We start from the raw sequence: 23,941 nt of genomic DNA, 5'->3' as shown, positions 1-23,941 counted from the left end.
AATATACAAAAACTCCAAATAATTACAATATTCACAGCCTGGCAACGACTTTCTAGGCTATGAAATTACTTTTCTTTTTGAAGAATGAAGATTTTACAAGGTTAGTATAAACAAAGGGTAATTGGAAAATCAAATTGCTCTACGCAAGTTATTGTAAGGTCTGGAATAATGGCGATAACATTTTAAAAAGCTTGCTTATGAATCACTGTATTTTTGTTTCGTACATTATTGCCATCAAAAATGCTCTCTTTCAAGTGCTACATGGGAAACATAAATGGCTAAATACAAATACCAGCTTACCCCTGATACAATAAGTTCTCCTCCCAGGTTCTGAACTTCTGCCTTCACCTTGCTGCAGATATTGAGTTGGTGGCAGTAGAGGGCAATGCGTTGAAGGTAGGCTAGCAGATCCTGTTTGCAGGCTGAGTCGGGGCACTACAGACAACAGAAATACTTGATTAGATGTGGCTGAGTTTATATAATTATAGAGAGGTAATCAGAGGAGATAGAGGCAATGTGTGTGTATTATGCGGATCCATTCCACCTTGTCTTTACATGGGATACCTGATGAAATGTGAAAATTTAAACTCTACCTTTCATTTAATTCAAGACTTATGACTTGCAACCTGAAGATGCACTATGCCTCTTTGTAAAAAGAGGAAACCTCTCTGTCAGCCACTAATGAAAAACAATTAAAATAATATGATCACTACGATTGTGGGGGAGGTTCACTTGTGATATCTGTTTGTACAGAACAGAAGAACCTATTGAGCAGCCAAAAGACCAAGTTTGACCTGAAACTCCAAGTTGCTTTCTGGGGGTCCAGGTTAGGATGCAACATGGACCACTTAAAGTCCAGATAAACCCGGTCCTGACTGATTACATCCACTCCAATGCCAACTCTTGACTGTCTTGCCAGCTTCCTTGGCATTTGTGCAGACCTTCAGAGGACAGCTCTGCTTCACACTTGGTAGAAGGCAGGCCCCTTACTTGACATGCTAAGGACACAAGATGCAGAGGAGAGGCTGCTTGGGTCTGATATTGACAGGTTTAGCAAGCTTGTTGTTAATGCATAAGTACCTTAATCTGTGCCAGAAGGAAATTATTTACTGAAGTCTAACTGACATAGTACAGAGTGTCTCAGCAGATGACATCAGTATTGCAGCCCTTCTCAAGAACACAATGAAATAAGTTGGTCCCTCTGAATGTCTAATGGATAGGGATACCTCTTCATACTAGAGGGAAGGCTATCTACAGCCCTGTTACCATTTTGTGTGCCGTGCATCTCAAATGTGCTTTGATATGAATTACATTAGGTCAAACGTGGTAGAGTCAGTGAAGGTTTTATAATCAATGTAACTAGAAAAATCACAAGTACAATTTATTCATAGTCTTTGGGACTCTTAATAGAAACGGCATCATCCCCCACACTATCAACAGCATAATAGACAACACTCTTGTAGTTAATATTCAAAGTCTTGCCTCAAGAGAACAGACCTCAGTAATGCACTTTGATGAAACATTGCTAAAAGTGTCCATTGCTAACAGCATGTCTCCAATAAATACTCTTTGGGGCTGCCCAACAAAGTCTGATTGACAATGTTCTTTGAATGCATAGCTTGGGGAGCAAAGATTCTGAATATGTCTTTTTAGCATCTTACCAAGTTTATGCTCAATTTTTACAAAATATTACCAGAGCACAAAACAAGAATTAAACACACATCACTCAACAGCATCACAATCTCAGACTTGAGATGATTGCTCTAGCCCCAACTGCTAATGCTGGCACAGAATATGTTTGCAGTGAAGTAGTTGCATATACTGCCATCTATAACCCTGAAAGCAGTCACTTTGCTTTTCCTCTCCCTTTAAAACTAACAAAAAACAAAGCTGGAGGTTCACCATGGCTGAGAGGTTTAATCTGCTCTATACTTATGGCAATGCTATAATGCCTCTCTTTCTCAGACAGTTGCCACATCTTTCAGGCATGAGTCCCTAAGAGACCTCTTCTCCCTACCGGTGACAATTTAATACAGAAATATTTACTCTATTCTTGAAGTCTATGAACTGAAAGAAACGAACTTTAAAGCAATACTTCTAGAGAGCTGACAAGGCTTTAAATAAAAGTACCTTGGAGCGAATGAAAATGTAAGATCTCTCTCATTAAAACAGTAATTAAAAATGCAACTGTCCATAAAAAGTTTATATTGCATGAGTGTCTCCAAAGTTCTGTAAAATATCATTAAAGCGCAAGCACTAAAACAAACACTTCATTCTCTTAGTGATTTTACTGTTTATTATTAAAGTGTGCATGTTACAGTCTTCTGAAATTTAAAATGTGTCTCAAGCCAATGTACTCTAAGCATAGCAAGTCTTTTGTGTTTCTTTCTTTAAAATACTTCATCTCTGCAAATATCATAGACTAGGAATTTCATCAGCTGACAGATGGATTTCTTCGTTCTTACGCTAAAATGAACCGATGCTATGTTTGAAGGACTGCAATGGGTTAACTACAGCAAAAATGTTGCTGACAATGAAGAAAACCTAAACCCAAAATTTCTGAGGTTATAGGAAAATGGGCTACTTCGTGTTTCTTGCCACTGTCGCCCATATTCCCTGGCGGGATGTGTTACACACTATTACATGCTTACTTGAAGAAGAAAAGGAGTACTTATTTTGAAGGGAAAGACTAGAGGCAAAGAAGTTATCAGTTCCCACTTCCAGCAAAATTTCTACTGATGACAATGAAAGGAAAGAAGCAAAGAAAAAATAGGAAGGGGAAAAAAGGATGCTTACAGGAAAAATGGTCAAATTTAATTTGCCTAAATCTAAAATTAGCTACTTAGAACATGGGCTTGAAATTTGACTCATGACTTTTAATATGATGCTGCTTCTTGTTCTCCAGATGGATAGATAATACAATCTGAAAGAAAGGGGCTGCATATAGCAAGTTCATCTTTCCAGTTGTGGCATGAATTTGGCAATGGGACTGAGGACACTGATCCTAAAACAGGGAGCAGGGGGCTGTAAGGTGAAGGCACAATACTCTGATGCAAAGCAGAAGAAAGGAAGTCAGGGAATCTTGAAAAGGAAAAGTGCCATATCAAGGGAAATTGCAGGAAGAATGAGCTGAAAAGAATACAAGGATTCTTAGGCATATGGCTAGGTAAGAGGGCATCCAATTCTCTACTGCTTTCATGACAGCAAATATATCAGTCTAATTCTAATACAATCACCTGGGCCCAGAAGTGAGACTGTGGAACAATTCAAGCATTTCTGAGGTTTAGAGAGAGTCATTTATGACTTTCCTGTACTGTAAAACCCAAGCTGATTGGTATAGGAGAAACAACTTATACTCAGTGGGTATCCAGGCAGTGACTTTTAATAGGTAGTTTTCTGCCAAGTAAAGATAACCTTTTCCTGCAAAAGACAACTTATTAATAGAGTTTACATTATATTTCTGCTTATTTTTATTGTTACCTGATCAGCTACTGCCCGTGCCAATTTGTCCATCCTTGATCCTGCCTCTGCAATCTTCTTGGCTGCATTAATGACATCTGATGTATTCTTCAGGGGGCCTTTACCTCTGTGAAATACAATACAATTACGCACAATCTAAATAAATCATGAAAGGCAACAGTTTTAGTGACCCTGTTTAGTGTTTTGTTTTAAAATAGTGACACAAATAACTTCTCAATTTATTACAATTTCACATTTTAACTACTTTATATACAGCTTGATTAGAAAATCGGTTTGGTATATTTTGTCTCTCTTAAAAATTGCTTTACTAGCAATTTAGTCTGATGGCACCTTCAAGCACATGAGCTATACTTAATAGTATATGCATTTTTAAGTGCTCATTAAGCCAACATTCTTTCTGGAATACACAACTATTTTAAAATTGTGTTATTCCTAAGCCAGTGCTAAATGTTAAGCCTGTCACGTCTAGAGCAAGAACGTCATATTTTAGAAAATATTTTTACAAGTTTTTTGTCAGAAAACAAAGATACGTGAAGCAGAATCCTTACGTTTCACTTAAATGTTACAATTAAAACATATAATTATATAAGCATATAATATGCTTAAAACATGTATAATTAGCTTTAAGACTGATCTTTGACCGTTACTCCTTGTTGCGATAGGACAAGGGGTAATGGTTTTAAACTAAAAGAAGGTAGATTTAAACTAGATATAAAGAAGAATTTTTTTACGATGACGGCGGTGAAACGGTGGAACAGGTTGCCCTGAGAGGCAGTACATGCCCCGACTCTGGAAGCACTTAAGGTCAGGTTGGACGGGGCTCTGAGAAACTCGATCTACTTGAAGCTGTCCCTGCTCCTGGCAGAGGGGTTGGACTAGATGACCTTTAAAGTTGCCTTCCAACCCAAACTATTCTGTGATTCTATGAGTTTTCACTATACTTTTAAGGTGACGCACAAAACTCTAATTTTAGTCATTAAAGTTACCAAAATGTCTATCCACAAAAAGTAAAAGTCACTGCAGACTTTTCTAAGTTTCCTTCAGACTCAAAACTTTAATCCTGTTTCTAATACCAAATTTGCTACGGGTCCTGAGAATGAGTTGGAAGCAAGCTGATTTTCCTTTTTTTTTTTTTAAACTATGTGAAGACAATACAGCTTCAGGTAAGACTGATGGAAAATCATAATATGATCAAGCTTTTTTTTTTTTTTTACTAAAACTGAAGGCATTTTTTCTAAGCACAACATAGTACCATTTTTGCATTTTTTTCATCTCTAATGCCAAGAATAACATACGGAAACATATTTCCATTTTTATCTTCTTTCCATACTTTCATTTCCACGTTAAACAGATATTGAAATACAGGTATCCCACTTCTGTTGAACTTAAACTGTAGCAAAAATCCTTCATAGTGACCTCATATGCTTCTACATTAATTACATCAGTAGATCTCATTGTCACAAACTCCATGCATTTGAAAAATTATTCTATTTTAACACTGCTGAGGTTACAGTCAACCAAAAAGGTGTGAAATGCTTTGTTCTGTTTTAATGGAATATATTAAACAAGTTTTTTATTGAATCTGATGTAGACAGAGGTGCACTTTGATTTTATTTTTTTAATTTACTTCAAATGTGACAGTAGTTTTCTCTCATTCTCATATTAGTTCTGTTCGTTTGATGGTAGAAAATGTAATTACAAAACTTTCAATTTGATGTTCAATGTTTCAAAGGTTGTCCGGGAGGTTGCAGAACATGTTCATATTCTGCGCAGCTGCTTTAGAAAATTATTTCTTCCTTCCATGAAATGATGGCATTTTTTGGACAGTTTTTCACTCTGTTTTTGGGCAGAAGCATCAGAGACCCAGAGACAATACAAATATGAAAGTAGTTAAGATTACTCTAAAATATCACCCTTCACAGGAGTTTCTACACTGTCATTTGGTATCATAGAATCATAGAATCTTCATGGTTGGAAAGGACCTTTGAGATCATCAAGTCCAACCAAACAACCTACAATCTCTGCCACTAGAGCATGCCCTTAAGTGCCACATCTAGACGTTTCTTAAACACCTCTAGGGATGGTGACTCAACCACCTCCCTGGGCAGGCTGTTCCAGTGCCTGACCACTCTTTCAGTAAAGTAATTCTTCCTAATATCTAATCTAAACCTCCCCTGCCGCAGCTTCAGACCATTTCCTCTGGTCCTGTCATTATTCACCTGGGAGAAGAGGCCAACACCCACCTCTCTCCAACCTCCTTTCAGGTAGTTGTAGAGGGCAATGAGGTCTCCCCTCAGCCTCCTCTTCTCCAAACTAAGCATGCCCAGCTCCCTCAGCCTCTCCTCATATGACCTGGTCTCCAGACCCCTCACCAGCCTGGTAGCTCTCCTCTGGACACGCTCCAGCACTTCAATGTCTCTCTTCTACAGAGGGGCCCAGAACTGAACACAGTACTCGAGGTGAGGCCTCACCAGTGCCGAGTACAGAGGCACGATCACTTCCCTACTCCTGCTGGCCACGTTATTCCTGATACAAGCCAGAATGCTGCTGGCCTTCTTGGCCACCTGGGCACACTGCTGGCTCATGTTAAGCTGGCCATCCACCAGCACCCCCAGGTCCTTTTCTGCTGGGCAGCTTTCCAGCCACTCTTCCCCAAGCCTGTAACTTGCTTTTAAGCCTGTAGCCTTGCTTGTAAGCAATGCAAGCCTGCGTTGCTTGGGGTTGTTGTGACCAAAGTGCAGGACCCGGCACTTGGCCTTATTGAAGCTCATACAGTTGGCCTTGGCCCATCAATCCAGCCTGTCCAGGTCCGTCTGCAGAGCCTTCCTACCCTCAAGCAGATCAACACTCCCACCTAGTTTGGTGTCGTCTGCAAACTTACTGAGGGTGCACTCAATCCCCTCATCCAGATCACTGATAAAGATATTAAACAAAATCAGCCCCAAAACTGAGCCCTGAGGGACACCACTGGTGACTGGCCACCAAGAGGATTTCACCCCATTAATCACAACTCTCTGGGCACGGCCACCCAGCCAGTTTTTAACCCAGCGAAGAGTACAGTTGTCTATGCCATGATTCGCCAGCTTCTCCAGGAGAATGCTGTGGGGGACGGTGTCAAAGGCCTTACCAAAGTCCAGATAGACAACGTCCACAGCCTTCCCCACATCCGGAAGGTGGGTCACATGGTCATAGAAAGAGATCAGGTTGGTTAGGCAGGACCTCCCTTTCCTAAACCCATGCTGGTTGGCTCTGATCTCTTGGCTGCCCTGAACTTGCCATGAGAGCTCACTCAAGATGATCCTCTCCATGATCTTTCCTGGTACCAAGGTCAGGCTGACAGGCCTGTAATTCCCCGGATCCTCCTTCCGACCCTTCTTGTAGATGGGCGTCACATTAGCCACCCTCCAGTCATCTGGCACCTCCCCTGTTGACCAGGATTGTTGATAAATGATGGAGAGAGGCTTGGTGAGCTCTCCCGCCAGCTCCCTGAGTACTCTTAGGTGAATCCCGTCTGTCCCCATAGACTTATGTGTGTCTAGGTGCAGAAGCAGATCGTTGACTACTTCCTCCTGGATTATGGGTGGGTTGTTCTGCTCTCCATTCTTATCTTCCAGCGCAGGAGACTGAACACCCTGGGGATAGCTGGTCTGACTATTGAAGACGGAGGCAAAGAAGGCATTAAGTATCTCAGCCTTCTCCTCGTCGTTGGTTGCAACTTTCCCCCCCAGCATCCAGTAAGGGATGGAGATTCTTCCTCACTCTCTTTTTGTTGATGTATTTATACAAGCTTTTTTTTGTTGTCCTTAATGTTAGTGGCCAAGTTGAGCTCCAGCTGGGCTTTTGCCTTCCTAATTTTCTCTCTGTATAACCTAACGAGATCTCTGTACTCCTCCTGAGTTGCCTGTCCCTTCTTCCAAAGGTGGTAAACCCTCCTTTTATTCCTAAGTCCCATGCGAAGTTCCTTATTCATCCAGACTGGCCATTTTCCCCACCCTTTAGACTTGTGACACTTGGGGACAGCCTGCTCCTGGGCCTTTAAGATTTCCTTCTTGAAGAGCGTCCAGCCTTCCTGGACCCCTTTGCCCTTCAGGACTATCTCCCAAGGGACTCTCTCAACTAGTGTCCTGAACAGGCCAAAGTCCGCCCTCCAGAAGTCCAAGGTGGAGGTTTTGCTAACCCCCCCTCCTTTCATCCCTACGTATTGAAAACTTGACCATTTCATGATCGCTAAACCCAAGGCGACCTCCGACCACCACATCTCCCACTAGTCCTTCTCTGTTTGTGAACAGTAGGTCTAGTGAGGCACCTCCCCTTGTAGGCTCACCTACCAGTTGTGTCAGGAAGTTACCTTCCAGCCACTCGAGGAACCTCCTAGCCTGCTTGCTCTCTGCTGTGTTATATTTCCAGCAGATACCCGGCAGGTTGAAGTCCCCAACAAGAACAAGGGCTGGCGATTGTGAGACTTCAGCCAGACACTTATAGAATACTTCATCTGTGTCCTCATCCTGGTTGGGTGGTCTATAGCACACCCCCAGCACAACATCTCCCTTATTTCCCTTCAACCTTACCCATAAACACTTGACTTTATCACCATTGGAATCTAGCTCTATACAATCAAAACATTCCCTAATGTACAGAGCGACACCCCTGCCTCTCCTTCCTTGCCTATAGCTTATAGCCATTCATCGCAGCATTCCAGTCATGACAGTCATCCCACCACGTTTCCGTGACGGCAACTACATCATAGCTGTCCTGCTGCACAATGGCTTCCAGATCATCCCATTTGTTGCCCATGTTACGTGCATTCGTGTAGATGTACTTCAGCTGGGCTACCGATTTCACCCCCATCCTTGGCCCTTTATCCCTACGCTCATTACTAGTGGGCCTGGTTTTATCCCCTTCCCCCTTCGATACTAATTTAAAGCCCTGTCCATAAGCCTTACTAAGTCTTGGCCTAGTACCATTTTCCCCTTTTGGGATAGGGTTTTCCCATTCTTAGCAAGCAGGCCCGGTGTCCTGCAGATCAAACTGTGATCACTGAACTCAGAGCCCTGCTTGTAGCACCAGTTTTGGAGCCCGGTGTTGGTCTGTCCGATTTTCTTGTTCACCCATTCGTCAGTCCCCAAAACTGGAAGGGCAGAGGAGAACACAATTTGTGCTCACGAACCCTTGACAAGCTGTCCCAAGGCCCTGAAATCTTTCTTCATTGCCCTTAGACTTCTACTCTCCAGCTCCTCACTGTCTGCCTGTAAGATCCTGTATACAGGGGTGGTGAGTCTACTGCAAAAAAAAAATTAGTTGTAAAAGCACAAACTGAGAGAAAACCAAAAAAACTGAGAGAATAATTACTTGGAAAGAAGTATAGTAGTAAGGTATTAAAGCAAGTAAACTTTCTATATGGATAATTAAATTTTAAATGGATAAAATATTTGCTGTTGCCTATTACCAATTAACTAACTATGCAAGTACAAATAGTGAAGTCATTTGCAAATTTATGGTATTTATACACCCCCTCACCCTCTATCTGTCTATCTATAAGGTACATGCGAACCCCGTATCGACAACGCAGAGGCTGTCTCCTCTGAAATAGGTTGCAGGCTCCAGACACAAGGCATGTGATCAGCTGGAGATTAAGAAATCTATTTGAGCATCTCAGTGAGGTGAATAAATGGATGCCTTATTTTAATTTTGAAGAAAAACAAAGAGTTTTGTCCAGTTTTGTCTAATCACATTTTGATAAATACCATTTAAACTTTTGAAGTCCCATAAAAAATAAACACTGTAAAAAATTTAATTTATTATGGTGACCTGTAATTCAAAGAGTCTTGTAAAATGTTCTCCCTGGTGTGATTACCAATATGACTATCTTTAAACAAAATAATTCTGTTTATATGATATCATTAATGAATGGCCTTTTGATGCTTTGCAATTAGAAAAGAACACATCAATAGAAAAAAGAAATGAAAGCAAAAAAAAAAAAATCATTACTGACAGGCTCCAATAGAGTATTAGATCAAAACAGTTTCATTTCATTTGGGTGTTCAAAATTATATAAATAGTTATGATATAAATAGTTTTTCCATTATTTTTGATTGACACAAATTGTGTTGAAATGTTGAAAGTTCAGAGAGGCACATGCATTTAGATGGGTACTAAACGAAATGTCAGTTGAGTGTCTGTAAGGTCACAGACTATCTTTGCTGCTGAAATTCAAGATGATCTGCAAACAAAACATATTCACAAATAGGACAAAAACTTCATGTGATTAATCCCATCTGGAGAAATATCCAGAGCAGTCATGTATAGAGAACTGTACAACACATCCCACTACGTATGGTGTGTGTTACCTGGCTTTGCATCCCCCCAAACACAGCACATCATCTCAATAGGTTATAAATTGCAAGGAAAAGGAAAGAGGCAGGATGTCTGAAGAAGTCCTCAGCACAGGTTATTTTGTCCTTACCTAGTAAAGTCTGTCATTTCCATCATAATCATGCACATCTGCTTCGCCAACACAATGATGTCATTACCACTGTCATCCCACTTGGCCACCTCTGCATCCAGTTTGCTCTTTTCTTGGTGGAATATCTCTACCTGCTCGGCAATCTTAGCCTTCTCCTCCTGGGGAAGCTGAGCCATGATAGCCTGGAGAAAAAATGGGAGAAGTTTGACATTAAAAAGGGAGCTAGAAACTATACATTTCCAGTGGTCCAAATGGTACACCCAACTTCTAGTTTCTTTTTATGGGAGTTGAAGATGCCAAGCAAAATCCAGTAGACCTTTGATTTCTTTTAGGACAGGCAAAACCAAATTCACAGGATGTTTATAACTCTTCTTATGCCTTCAAGAATTTAAAAATTATATATGTGATGCCATGATACACAGACTATTCAGCAGTCAACACAGGAAGATTAAAGAAAAATCCTGTTAAATATTAACTTTTAGGAAGACCAAAATGAATGATATCTATGGGAAAAAGGCAGAATGCATTGCCAGTATCTCTCCCAGCCTCATTCTCTGTCAGAAGATGTTTTCTGCTTAACCCAATGCTATAATAAGCTATGACATGCAAGATAATACATTTGAAGTGAATTGTAATTAATGTACCTTTCAATATTTAGTGGTCTAATTGTCTCTTCAAAGATATGCAAAAAGGCACTAAACAGGTTAATACTAATCTGCCTCAACATTATCAACAAAGCAGAAAAAGTTCCCCGCCCTACCCCCCCAAAGAAAAAAAAAGAAAAAAAGAAAACCCTACAAAATTATGATAATTACTTTTGAAGATCAAATGGACACTTCCAATAATGCTTTCCAAGATGAGCTACTATTTGGCTTTAGGGGTTCTGAAGACCACGTTATGTATTTAATGGGGTGTGACACATATTTAAGTGTCATTACATTTTGTCTTGTTTATGTCACTTTCAATCAGCTGAAGTCTTTCTCTACATATTCTTAAAATGCTCTTGGCTTTTAAAAATTCATAATTGACCTTTTCCAAAATGGAGATTAAAAAAGGTTATAAACAGTAGATCAGAAAATGAGAAATTTGCAAGTTAATCAAATTAAAATTCAACACATGAGTTTTAATTAGGCCTTATCAATGTAACTCAGCAGTTTCAAATGTTAGCATATTATTCTTTCCAAGAAAAATGCAGTGTAAGTCAAGCTCATAAATAAATATATAAAATACACATAAAACACTTGAACAGATGAACGAACTGAAATTAAGAGAATGTGATAGGAGTAGTAAAATTTGGAAAGCTGATCTGTATGTCTTGCGTATGATTTTTTTCTGTGGGCAGCTTCACCTGCACACCCTTCAAACTGGTATACAGTGTTTTAACATTTCTGTTCCAGATGCTGATGTGCTTTCAAAGAAGCTATATCCTATAGCAAATGCAGCTCATATATTCAAGTTTTATTTCTATTGAAGACCAACACAAGTCTTTCCACAGAAATACTAATACCTTTATTGAGTGAGCATATTAAACAAATCCATTAAATTCCACAAATAAAAATCCAGCTTTTCTACAGAAAAGGTTCAAATAAGATATTATTCTGCATAGCAGACTCATTTCAATGAGTCACTCAAGACTGTGGATTGGGTGGCTTCTGCTTAGCATATTTTCATTTTAGGTTTTCATAGTTTGTTGCTTCTTGTGACATATTGTATTGTACATTATTCAGCAATGGACCTGGCTTTATAATATACTATGTGTGTAAAGTGTATAGTTGATCAAAGCAGAAGGTTTTAAGTGCAGCAGTGATAATAACTGCAATAAATGTAATAGAATTTAAGAATCTTAAGTCCCTAGGAGAACTAGATTCTTAGTAAAAATATTGTTGCAGTCTTTACTTGGTTTTAAGATAAAGGATGATACGATACTCAATCCTAGATGTAAGAAAAGAGAAAGAGAAAAAGAGAAAGAGAAAAAGAGAAAGAGAAAAAGAGAAAGAGAAAAAGAGAAAGAGAAAAAGAGAAAGAGAAAAAGAGAAAGAGAAAAAAGACTTTAGTAGTCAATTCTTTGAATAGCTCAAACAGGGATTTATGCTCTTTAAAATATAAAAATCTCCCCAAGACAGTAAACTGCACCCAGAACATAGTTCCACCATCATTCTCAGGGTAAGGTATCCAGGTATCATTCTGCAATTCTGACTGCACTATTTTCACTGCCATCATCTACCTCTCTGGGATGGGAACTACAATCCACCTGCTCTTCTTCTAGGTGACAATGATATATATGATATGTCCTTGATATGCAAAGACAATTTTTTTTTTCCTTGGGCTGTAGTGATAGAAACCCAGCTTTTCTGAGACATTGTATGGTTTATTTATCATCTGTATTTAATATTCAGGGAAATTAATTTAAGACAAAAAGAAACCTCTGCTCAACCTCAAGCCCTAACATACCGTAGGTCTTCCTACAGCAGCTGGAAACTCCTCCTTCCTGGTCCTCTGAAGTGATCTTTCAAGGCATTGTTGCCTTTTGGTCTACAGGTACTCAGCCCTACAAGTCCTCTTCCAGAATTCAAGGTAAGAAGTCACTGTTCCAGTTGCCAGTTTTTGCTACAGCGTTTGAGTGTGTGTAAGATGCTTCTCATTTAGTCCATTGCTTCACTTTTAGCACTTACCATAAGAAACTGCAGACCTATGCAAAACAGCCATGAAAATCATTCAGGTAATGCCTAAGGAAACTCTTTTTTCGGTCAAATATATTTGCCCCCAAAATTATATTGTGATTTTTTTTTTTTAATCTTCTGATCTGAGCAGCCTATTTAGTAAAAGGTAAACATTCATCACAGGGTAGCATAATCCTGAGTGCTAACAAACTTCACTTCTCCAGCACCTGTGACCCCCCGAAGCACTCATCAGCTTAATTTGCAATCCCCATGCACAAGCTGAGGTCGCAAATCACAATGACTTGAGTTTATCATGATGTAATTACCCTGGTAAAATTACATTGACTCAGTAACAAATGTCTTCAATTACAATTAAATTACAGGGACTACTCAGTAGCTTAAGCAGATCTTCTTGACAGGTTTGCACACTGGGAAACATGACTAATATAAGATTTCTCTGGATAGAGCACATGGTGCCCTGATAGGATTTTTTTTTTTTTTTTTTTTTTCAAATTTGCTGACTACTCCCGTGGTTTCAGCACATTCCAAGCCTGCATGGCCTTCTCCTACAGCACTAGCTGGAGCAAACAGCAAATACAAGGCATCACATAAGCCTAAGGAAGACCATTCAATAAAGTCAGTGCTTTTCAAATAGGTGAGACATGAAAAAAAAACTTTAAACACTGAGGTCAACTTATTCCCGTCTTTTCTTGACTCCGAAGATCTAAAATTACTGTATTTGCTTTCCGAGGCATAGCTTTTTATTCGTAGCTATACAGACACTTAATGTAGTATGTGGGTTTTATACTCACCCTTGCACTCTGGCCAGCAATAAGCTGGTCATCTTCAGTCTGAACACTTGTTCGGCTGCGAACGTCATAATCTTCCTGCTCAAAGTCTGAATCATCCTCCAGCTCTTCAGGGGTCTAGAGAGAGACACAGGCAGAGAAAGCAAAACAGAGGAGACGACGAGCTTATAAAGGACACGGACAAAGTCCTATGTACAGTAAGCTCTTATTTCATTGACTACCTTCCTTTTTAAATTAACTTGTCTTCTCAAGCAGTCAAGAACTGAAATTGAATCGTCTTAAAAAATTAAGTTGTTTCAACTCTAGTTTTCTTTATAAATGGCATTTATCATTGCCTTGCTGCAACTTTTCTTAACTTTCTTAACATGATGAATGCAGTTCAAGGAACAAATACCCTTTGGAAACACTAACAACCAGAATTCAGTATTTCAAAATAATGCTGTTTCACATATAAATGGACACTAATACTAGTGGAATGTCCACATAATCTTCAAAGGAGAAGTAAACACCTGGGAAAAAGTAACTAACATTCTGAAAGAAAAAGCTATGAAAGCAAATAAGAGATTTCCCCTTGAAAGAAAACGTAAATGATGTCAACTGTTTTTAGAAGAAATGTAAAGTTTATAATCTGCTTTATCTTGTTGGTTTATGTGGTTCTTTTCAGATACAGAGCTTTTGAATTTACCTCATCCCCTGAACTGAAATCATGTTATCTCCATTGCTGGTGCTATGAATGGCGTGAGGGTCTCTGGACAGATTGATTAAATCTAGTTACATGTATGTTGGTGTCGGGTTGTTTAAAATGTTGGAGGGAGGGAGAAAAAAAAACAAAACTGATGGATCTGTTTGCTTTTTTCACCTTCCAGCAAAAGATTAGGAGCAAAAAAAAAATTCCTTATGTATATATGGAGAGACAGCCGACTTCAAAATCACTATTTAGTACTATATTTAATACAGATGATGCAAAACCAGAAATAGTCTTTAGAAGGAAGATTATATTCCATTTTGTGCTTTAATAGCATCTCGTACAACAATCTGGCCACAAGTAATATCTGTAGGTACAATACATGATAGTGGTAACAGAAAAGGAAGATCACAGTAACTGTGCAGAGAACTCCTCACCTTGCTGGATACCCCTATGCCTCAGTGTTAACCTAGACGGCCAACCATTACAGAAGAAATCATTCATGCTGGCATTTCATGCTTGGAGGCAACGTCAAGTTTGCTAGCAGAGGTGCTAATCATTGCCAGTTGTCATTACAGCTCTGTCTTGAAGATGCTCAGTCACTAGGAACTGGTCCAAACCCTCTAACATAATGTAGAGAAGTCTTTTGGCGATATTTATACTACGTCCTGGTTTTCAACACGAAGTGCACATCACTGTTTGTAATGGAAAATCAGCTGCTTTGCTAGCTACATGGTTAAGTGCACATGATGGGGAGCATAAAACACAGCTATCTTCATTTGCCTTAAAGAGTGTGAATTAAATAAGTCCTTTGATGCTGAGCGCTGGAGGAAGAAATAACCAAGTATGACAGTATGGTAATAAAACTCAGGCTGCATCTCTGAAGAGATGCATGTACAAATAGTGTATATAACAGGATAGACAGGAGATGAATGTTAGGTGAAAAAATGAATTTACCTTTCTCTACTGCCACAAGAAAAAAACCAGAAAGATTGGTGCCCATCATTATAACGTCCAATGGTCTTGCATTCCAGTTGCCTTTAATCACTTTATTCTCTCTGCTCAACTGCCTGAGGGCAGGATTTAACTTTAGAATCTGCCATAAGCAAACCAGCTACTAAGAGAATCATACAACTCCTAGAGCAAAAGAGAGTATTTCCTACCATAGGGCTCAGCTTTTCGACTGCCTAGGCTTTACTGTGAAGAACAGGAACACGGTGGAGAGTTTCAATCCCTTCTTCATAAAACAGCTGGCTCTTCCTCATCCTCCAAGTCCATTTAACTAGCCAGCTGCACTGGTAAGTGTAAAACCAGTACCCTTTTACCCCGCAAGTATACTCTTCTTAGTTTTTTCTTTCTCCACTTTTATAAAAGTATAAAAGATAACGTGCAGCCCTTTCCCAGGCTTTCACAGTCAAAGTTGCAGTGAAGTATGGGCGTAATATTAAAAATATTACTTTCAACGCTGTAACCTTTAAGGACATGAGGATGCTTCTAAAACTAAAATATTCTGAAAATTCTGTTTCAGTGATTCATTCTTAAAGAAACATTCAGAAAAAAACATATCGCTGTTACTGCCTGACATTCATAATCTTAAAATTTGTGGTCTTTAAAAGATTGAAATGTAATGGGTATAGATGTTGAACTTGGAGAAAATGTAGTGCAAATCAAAAGGACAAGTTAATGCAACTGTTAATAATATACTAGAAGCACAAATGTCTGTGTTCCCCCTCTGTAAAAGTGATATCTAATTCAAAACTAACTTTCAGATAAGGTTTTCAAGTGTGGTGAATTTAACAACCTCATTTTCTTCCAAAAATAGCTACATTTTTCAATAAGATGAAAAATGCTAGTTAACTGTTATCTGCACGCTGACATTTCAAACATTTTGCACGCTTTTCACTGTTGCTTTGTTTTATCTCATCTCTTGGAGGTGCAGCCCATATATAATAGTGTCTCCTGTATGTTTAGACACAAAAGTATAAAAAAAGAAATATTATATTGAAGTACATCGACTTAAAGACTTTTACTCTTAGCAGGCCCTTCTAAACATACCATAACAAACCTAATTTTTGTGCACAACTAACAGGACCTGGGTATTTAAAACCTAGTTACCAAGACAACAAAGTCTGGAACTTAATTTATGTGAGTAGGAAGCCAGAACTACTGAATCAGTCCTGCAGACACCTGAACCTATGGTCACACAGACGTAGAAAATATTGATTTGAGATTGGAGACAGCTTCCAAACAAAAGTCTGACAACCACCAGTGGCAGAAGGAGCTAGAGTAAGTTTCAGAACCAATAAATTTTATGAACTCATTTATTTCATCAGAAAAATGGACCATTTTCATAATTTTTAGTCTGTCTGTTCTGTAGCACAGGCCATAAGACTTCCCAGGACTAATTGTTTTCAACTACAGTATCTCTACTACACATAGAGTATATTCTTCACTTCATCCATCTAATTCATATGAATTCTCCCAATGAAGAAGAATCACAATCCCAGATAAATCACCCAGTAAATATACACTTTCTCTTATGCATGCTTTATTTCTAATATGAATTTGATGACTTTCAGCTTCAAGTCATTAGAATTTATTTTTTTTTAAATTTCTCCTGTGCTGCTCGACTGAATAGCTTGCTGTAAACAAAATATCTTCATCTTGATTCTATGATTCTATCTTCCATCAATATAACTTTGTTTTATCTTTTGTAACTGCAGTATAAAAATGTGAATTATGCATGTACTAGTTGTAAAGTGGCATATATATGCAGATTTATAAATGTTATTTGTTTAATATTTCACCAATTCAAATATGCTTGATGAAGATAGAAATCCCATTATGCTATAGCGCTGTATGCACTTAAAAATTGTAAGATGCAATTATAAGAATTTCAGTACTGCAAACACCAAGTCAAGCTAACTTTGTAATGAGAGAAAAGAAAGACCGAAGATATTCCCTCATTTTTTTAGCATGAAAATATCCTCCAATTCTAAAAGCTAAGGAGCAAAAAAAAAAAAAAAAAAAAAACCTTTATAACATGCTTTTCTATTCAACTCCACACTATTCTGTATATTTGTTTTTGTACAAAGGCAGTTGCAGCCTGAGTGACTCAGGTGCTTTGAGCAGCATCTGAATGGCAAAGACAGAGAACCTCTCTCACAGCAGGTCTTCAGCTTTTTCATGATTTACAGTAAAATCTAACACTCTAAATTCAACCTGAGAAGCAACAGGCAGTTAATGTAGACAAGAGACCCCATAGTACCCTTTGGAGACAGACTATTTAAAAAGATGATGGGATTCTGCACTAAGTCTAGTTTTCCAGAAGATCTGAGATATTGCAGCAGTTTGGATTTCACCGCAGTAGTCTACCCCATAGGTGATCACAGCTAAGCCTGCGCTGACAGGTATGGAAGGGTAGAAGAGGATTGACACATCCAAACAGTTGGTTCTAAGGACTCTACCTTTGCACTACCTTCAATTCTTTTTTATTCAGGCTCGTTGTAGTCTGCTCCCATGGACTGAAAGGCCCTTAACGGTAGAACAGAAGAGAAGTGCATTTAAGATGCTCTGAGAGCACATCTTCCAGGATCTCCACAACGAATCAATTTTATATGCTTTAAGACTCATTTGTAAAATGAACTACAACACAGCAAGAGGGAACAACTGGAGATTGGCTCCAAAAGCGCACTCCTGATCCAAACAAATGTAACACTAATGCTAACTTAGATGCAACTACCAGTGAGGTTGCCAATAGCAAAGGCCATGTGTGAAAAGAGAAGGCTGGCCTCAGAGATGCATAAGAAAGAGAAAAGTGTGTTGTGATTGTGATTCTTCCTAACTGGGGAGAGGGTTTCTGTCTACTAACTGAGGGAATTTCAGAAGAAGCTATGAAAAGAAAAAAAACAAAACTGTAATTTGATACCAACACAGTAATATAAAAGATGCTGGAAGTAAGTTATTATTTTCTATCTTATTTTTAGGTTCTATAATTATACTCCTAAATTTATTTATACTACTTCTTTAGTTGTGAAAGAGATTTTATCTTCTATATAGCTCATAATAATAGTCCCCAATGTAAAAATCAGTCTTCTTTCTACTCCAAAGCAACAATAAAATCTCCCCTTTTCAAGGGAAAAGAGAAGAACTGAGATTATTCCCCTTCCCTTCAGCTTACTAAAAGTAGTAATATCAACAAAAAATAATTTTAAAAGTGGCTTTATTTCCTCTATGGAATGAGTGAATCATCTCATATAAATTCAGTCTTTCACGGCATGCACATGAACAATTACTGCCTGAAGATAATTGTTTGTGTCAGATGCTCTAAAAAGTTTGCAAGGTGTTTTTTGGTTTTTTTTTTTTTTATAATTCTGCAAGAAGATTTCCAACCTGAATTTAAGGGGTGCATGAATTTAATGCACAACCTTCAATTACACATTCCATTTAAACTTGAGATGTCCAGATGGGAATGCTAGAGTGTCTCAAACTGAAACTAATTTTGTTTTCTACAGAAAATAAGGTTCTGATTCAGCAGACGCTGGTTGATGTAAGTTTATATATGTGAATTTTCCCAGTTAAGTCAGAGGATAATGTGTTTTAGTTCTCTGCCTGAGTAAGGAGCACTACATTTATCTCCATAAATAAGTTAATTGAATGCAAAAATACATCTTCCTAATCTGGGTAAGCAGAATTTGTTAACTCATATCATACAAGAAGCGGAAAGTAATAGTGATACAATGGCAAACGTAACTTGGGATGTTTCTAAGGAGACTACAATGCCTGCATGCTGATCAGCTTTCCAAGGTAGCAGTTAATATAACAGTAAGATAGCAATGAAATAAGTGTCTGTGCCTCCAGAATTTAAAATGGAGCTTTCTGCTTAGCAGAAACATCTCACCCGGTATGGACAGTCTCATGGCAACCTCTCTGGGACAACTCTGATGTACAGGGAGTACAGGAAGCCAGAACTCTGTGAAGGGGATGGGAAAGGGGTAGCACAAGGGGTAATGGTTTTAAACTAAAAGAGGGTATATTCATACTATATAGAAGGAAGAAATTTTTTATGATGCGGGTGGTGAAACACTGGAGCAGGTTGCCCAGTGAGTTGGTAGATGCCCCATCCCTGGAAACATTCGAGGCAGGTTGGACAGGGCTCTGAGCAACCTGATCTAGTTGAAGATGTCCCTGTTCATTGCAGGGGGGTTGGATTAGATGACCTCTAAGAGTCCCTTCCAATCCAAAGTATTCTATGATTCTATGAAAGTGTGGGTCTATAACAGATCCCACCTTATGATTGTGTCTCGTGAAACAGTTTAAAATCACACATGGGAGACTATAAAAGATTAAAACACGCTTAGAAGTGGTTCTTGTCCTTGAAAACCACTGTTACAGACTAAGGAACTGGATAATCAAAGGAAAAATGGAGATCCTTTACTATGCAGATCTCTTGTTTTCATCCCAGTCCTGAAGAGTTGCAAATACCCCAATATTGCACACCCAGAAAACAGGACGCGTCTGCCCCCATCATCAGTCATGACTACAGTTGAGACTACCTGAGATTAGCACCAGGTATGGGAATGGAATTTACATTTCACAGTTATAAAATTAAGCCTATCAAAAACCATTGCTGTAAATGTTACTACATAGTGACAGATTACTAAAATGAAGCTATTTTGGAGTGTTCCAAGTGCCTGAAGTCTTACATCAGTGTCATACTATACTGATAACCACAAGTGTATGTTACTTGTTTGCTCAAAGGGATGAGTTGTTGTTTTAGCACTGTTATTTGCTTCATAAGTTTTCTCTGTGATTTTCACCATAGCTTTCTCTGTATGTGGCTTTCACTGGGGCAGATTTAAGGTAATTTCAGTTTCAAACAAGTTTCAATTGCTAAAGAGGTGTCCAAACCAGGTTTGGCTTGTTGCTTTTTTTTTTAAAAATCTTTGACTGTAGACTACACTGAAAAGCAAGACACACATCTACTGTCATGATAATTATGTTGTTCTGTGGTTTTTTTCTATTTATTTGTTTGTTTGTTTTTTTAAAAGATGCCTAAACAAATTGAATGAACTGGTTAGTCAAGGCTGAAATGACACATTCTTTACCTCAGTAAACATTCAAAACCATCCCTGCAGAGGCTTACTGGAGCAGCAAGATAATTTATTTATTCATTTAGATTTTAACCAGACTTTCCTCATATCCCAGGCAGCACACGTACATCATGGAAAAAAACCCCACAAACCAACAACCAAAAAAAAATGCAAAAAACCCCAACAAAAATCTATACAAACTTTGAAGATCTTGGCAAATTAATGCTATTACTACAGAAACAGTAATGAAGTTTGCATCACTTGGCAGTTGTGATCAGATCTTCTCCTAGGTGATTAACAAATTAATTGTGGTTTATCCCCTAGGATACCCTCATCTCTTTACTTACAAATTCTTTTTTTGCTGTACATACTTTTGTTTCATGCTTGCTTCAGTGTCAAGCTTCTCTGGCTTATTATGAAACAAAGTTGATTCTGAGAAGCTTTTATATTTCTCTCACCCAAAGTGATACTTTCCTGTAAGTCCCATCTTTTATTTCCCAGGTGCCTTACATACCCTTATCATCAGAACGGCTTTCCTGATGTCACGAACTCCATCATAAACCAAGCGGGAGGCATCTATGAACTCATTCTCTTCAAATGGCTGTGGGACATTTGCACTCAAAGCTTCAATGGCAACCTCAACTTGTTCAGCAAAACGTGGCATAACTAGATTAAACAAAATGAAAGGCAGAAAGATTAGACACCTTCTTTCATGAACATTTTCCCCATGCCCTTGGGCATAAATACTTCCCAGTAGACACGGTACATACTGTTGTTACAATTTCAAGACCCAGGAAGGCTCATGGGATGGGTTTATACTGACTCTACACGTGCAGAGATCTGGCATATTTTCTGACAGCATGAAAATAGCCATCTTCATATTCTCTCCTTCAATTGCACAACAAAGAATGTAAAACTTCCTTTAAAAAGTGGAATTTACTAACTTTTAAAAGACCGCAATGTATCCGAGTTATCAGTAAAGTACTTTTAAACCCTTTAAATCTTGGAAGGAACACAGTCCATATTTATACCAAATGATCAAAGCAAAACGTAGCCATTATGACTACTAGTTTAGATAACTAACTGCATTCAAGCACATATTGAATAATAATAATAGTATAAGGAACAAAACATGTTTAGAATGCAAAATCTAGCAAATGACTTCTATGAAGGCACGTAAATAGACATTCTGTTTCTTCACTGTTATCATGTATATAACAAAAAATAACCATAGATATAACCTAAGGGTATTATAAACTGTGTTATGTCCTTCATGAATACATATCTTAAAGCAATTATTTACTTATGTAAATAGTTTAAAGGCATTCCTTGAAGTAACCAGAGGCTTTTCTTCAAATTTTATACAGGATGCCTTTGAAAGTATAATCACTTTCTGCATATCACATATGCAGAAAGATATATGTTCCCCAAATCAGTCCTCTAACGACTTAAACTCAAATCCTACAAACAGGAACATGAAGAACATCAGGTCCCATTAATTATAATGCACCTATACTCCTGTACTTAGTTACTCTTATTCTTCAATATTTTAACATTGATATTGGAGGACTGAGCTCTCACATACCACAGGACGAATAGAATCACAGAATCAATGCTTCATTAGAAACCTGGACACAAAACCCATTGGGATTAACTCTTACAAATTTAAGGAACTTGGGTCAAGCCTAAGATTTATAGATACCCGTCTTTTCATTATATTCACATCATTTTTATTATTTGCCACCTTGGTATCCAAATCAGGTACCATTGGCTTTATTATTTTGTCATTATAATTGGAAGAACAGGCAAAGATGATTCCTAACTCAGACAGTTGCCTTTTTTGGCATAATATTATCTTTATCACCTTTTCCCTAGACCCTATTTTCAATACACTTTTTGGTAGCCTGATGAATAAATAGGGGAATTTCCAGTGTCATTTTCCTCAAGAGCAGAGATAATCTTTCCTAGGAAGTAAACTGTCACTGTGGCAGGAAACCACATTTTCTTCCTGACTGAGTGTCCTTAAATATACCTTAATCACAATGAAAACTATGTTTTAGGCATCTTACTTATTATCTGATTTAAAGTAAAAACATGAAAAAATATGACTCAAGACTAGTTTACATTTTGAAGAACAACTGGCAGCAGCAATGAGCCAACTTTTCTGTTTCCGGCATTTAAGTATTACTCACTGGATATTAAAGTGGAACCCTTTAAAGGGATATATCTATTCAAATTTTGTTTATTCTGCCTAAATATATATACACAAACATATATATGTTTGTTTATGAACACAGATGAAAGAACAGAATTTTATCTTTCATGCAGATAATGTTCAGTAAGTGCAATAAGTGCTTGGGATATATTGGAGAAAACAGGAAGAAGTGACAACAACAATATACTTAAAGTAAACATTAACAAAACATTGCTAGGCAGAAGGGAAACATTTTAAGTAGAAAAGGAGTTTGAGAGCTGAAGTTTTGGAAAAAGTACTAATAAATGAATATATCAAATTATCTTAATGAACGGAACACTTGAAATTGTAGTAGAAGACTAATATGATTGCATAAGGAAATCTCTGGCCTGAAAATCAAAAAGCAATTATTAAAAATACAATGCAAACAAGTAAACATAAAGAATAAAAGAAAAAATATTTAGGGTCATAGACATAAAGTAAGTAAAGATAGAGATGCAAAAATGGCAACAGAAAAGGAGACAAAGAACCCTAATATTTAGGGTCCTTAAATTTCTGTCGAGAATTTCCTAAATAGCAGAGGTGGTCAGGTATTTAGCATAATTAATAGCAAGTGAAACAGACCTGAATTAGGAAAGGGCAGTTTGGAGAACATCTGCATAAGGAAATTTATCTATTAAATATGTCTTCAGTTAACAGAGCATAGTAAAATTTACCCTGTGGTTCTTAAAATATAATACAAGCAATTTCTGAACGCTCTTTGAGCATGCAAGAAAACCAGTAACAGTGAAAGTTCCAGGGATTTGGAAAAAGAAGAAAAAGCAAATAACTATTTTTATAAAGGCAGAGAAAAAAAAAGAAGGAAAAAAAATAGGATATTCAGCCTAATTTCAGTACCCAGAAAGAAAATGAAACATGATGTAAAGCAATTAATGTTTAATTATCTTGTAAATAATGAGCAGATGTCAGACAGGCAACAGATTTGTCAAAAGAGGTTGCATCAAGCTCTTACAATATTTTTTTTGACAGGGCAGCTAACCAGTGAGTTGGGAGAAGCAGCTTGACTTTAAGGTTTTTGATATGACCACACTCGACATTCTTAGAAACAAAATGAGGGAAATGCAAATTAAGTTACTATAAGGTGGACATGGAACTCATGGTAAAAAACATTGCAAGGAATAATTAATTACCTGTGGTACATTGTCAAACCAGAAAGACAAATCAAATGAATTTTTGCAACGTATCTAACAATGTGATACTATTGTAAAAAATGGCAAAGGTCAATTTAGAATTATTAAAATATATATAAAAAGACTTGAGAGAAGATACTGTGAAGTTGCACAGTGAGGCCCTAGGTGGGCCTTCAGCCAATGAAGACTTATGCCAATAATCTATATTGAAGCCCCACACGTAATTTTTCTCACTGTGCCACTGGGAAGATGCCAACAGTCATGACTCCATTTGTAGATTGGAGTAGTATATTCATAAGCATCAGGCCATGGGGACGAGATGGAAAGTTACATTTTGTTCGTTTTGGTGAACAAGTCACTCATTTTTG

At 37.9% G+C, this 23,941-nt stretch overlaps 1 protein-coding gene across 2 annotated transcripts in view; it reads right to left on the bottom strand.

The window, feature by feature from the left end:
• The window catches only part of CTNNA2 (catenin alpha 2), a 519,842-nt gene that overhangs the window by 32,999 nt on the left and 462,902 nt on the right, over positions 1–23,941 (bottom strand). For both annotated transcript variants that reach the window (XM_063335103.1, XM_063335102.1), the window contains 5 exons: positions 20,704–20,855; positions 13,416–13,529; positions 9,944–10,125; positions 3,481–3,586; positions 301–435 (listed from right to left, as the gene is read on the bottom strand). In XM_063335103.1, the coding sequence (XP_063191173.1) occupies positions 301–435; positions 3,481–3,586; positions 9,944–10,125; positions 13,416–13,529; positions 20,704–20,855 (689 nt within the window). The remainder of the gene's footprint in view (positions 1–300; positions 436–3,480; positions 3,587–9,943; positions 10,126–13,415; positions 13,530–20,703; positions 20,856–23,941) is intronic.

This window comes from Chroicocephalus ridibundus, chromosome 5 (assembly GCF_963924245.1).
Source record: "Chroicocephalus ridibundus chromosome 5, bChrRid1.1, whole genome shotgun sequence".
Classification (NCBI taxonomy): domain Eukaryota; kingdom Metazoa; phylum Chordata; class Aves; order Charadriiformes; family Laridae; genus Chroicocephalus; species Chroicocephalus ridibundus.
Note: the sequence above shows the minus strand (reverse complement) of the source record. Positions and strands in the feature narration are given on the sequence as shown.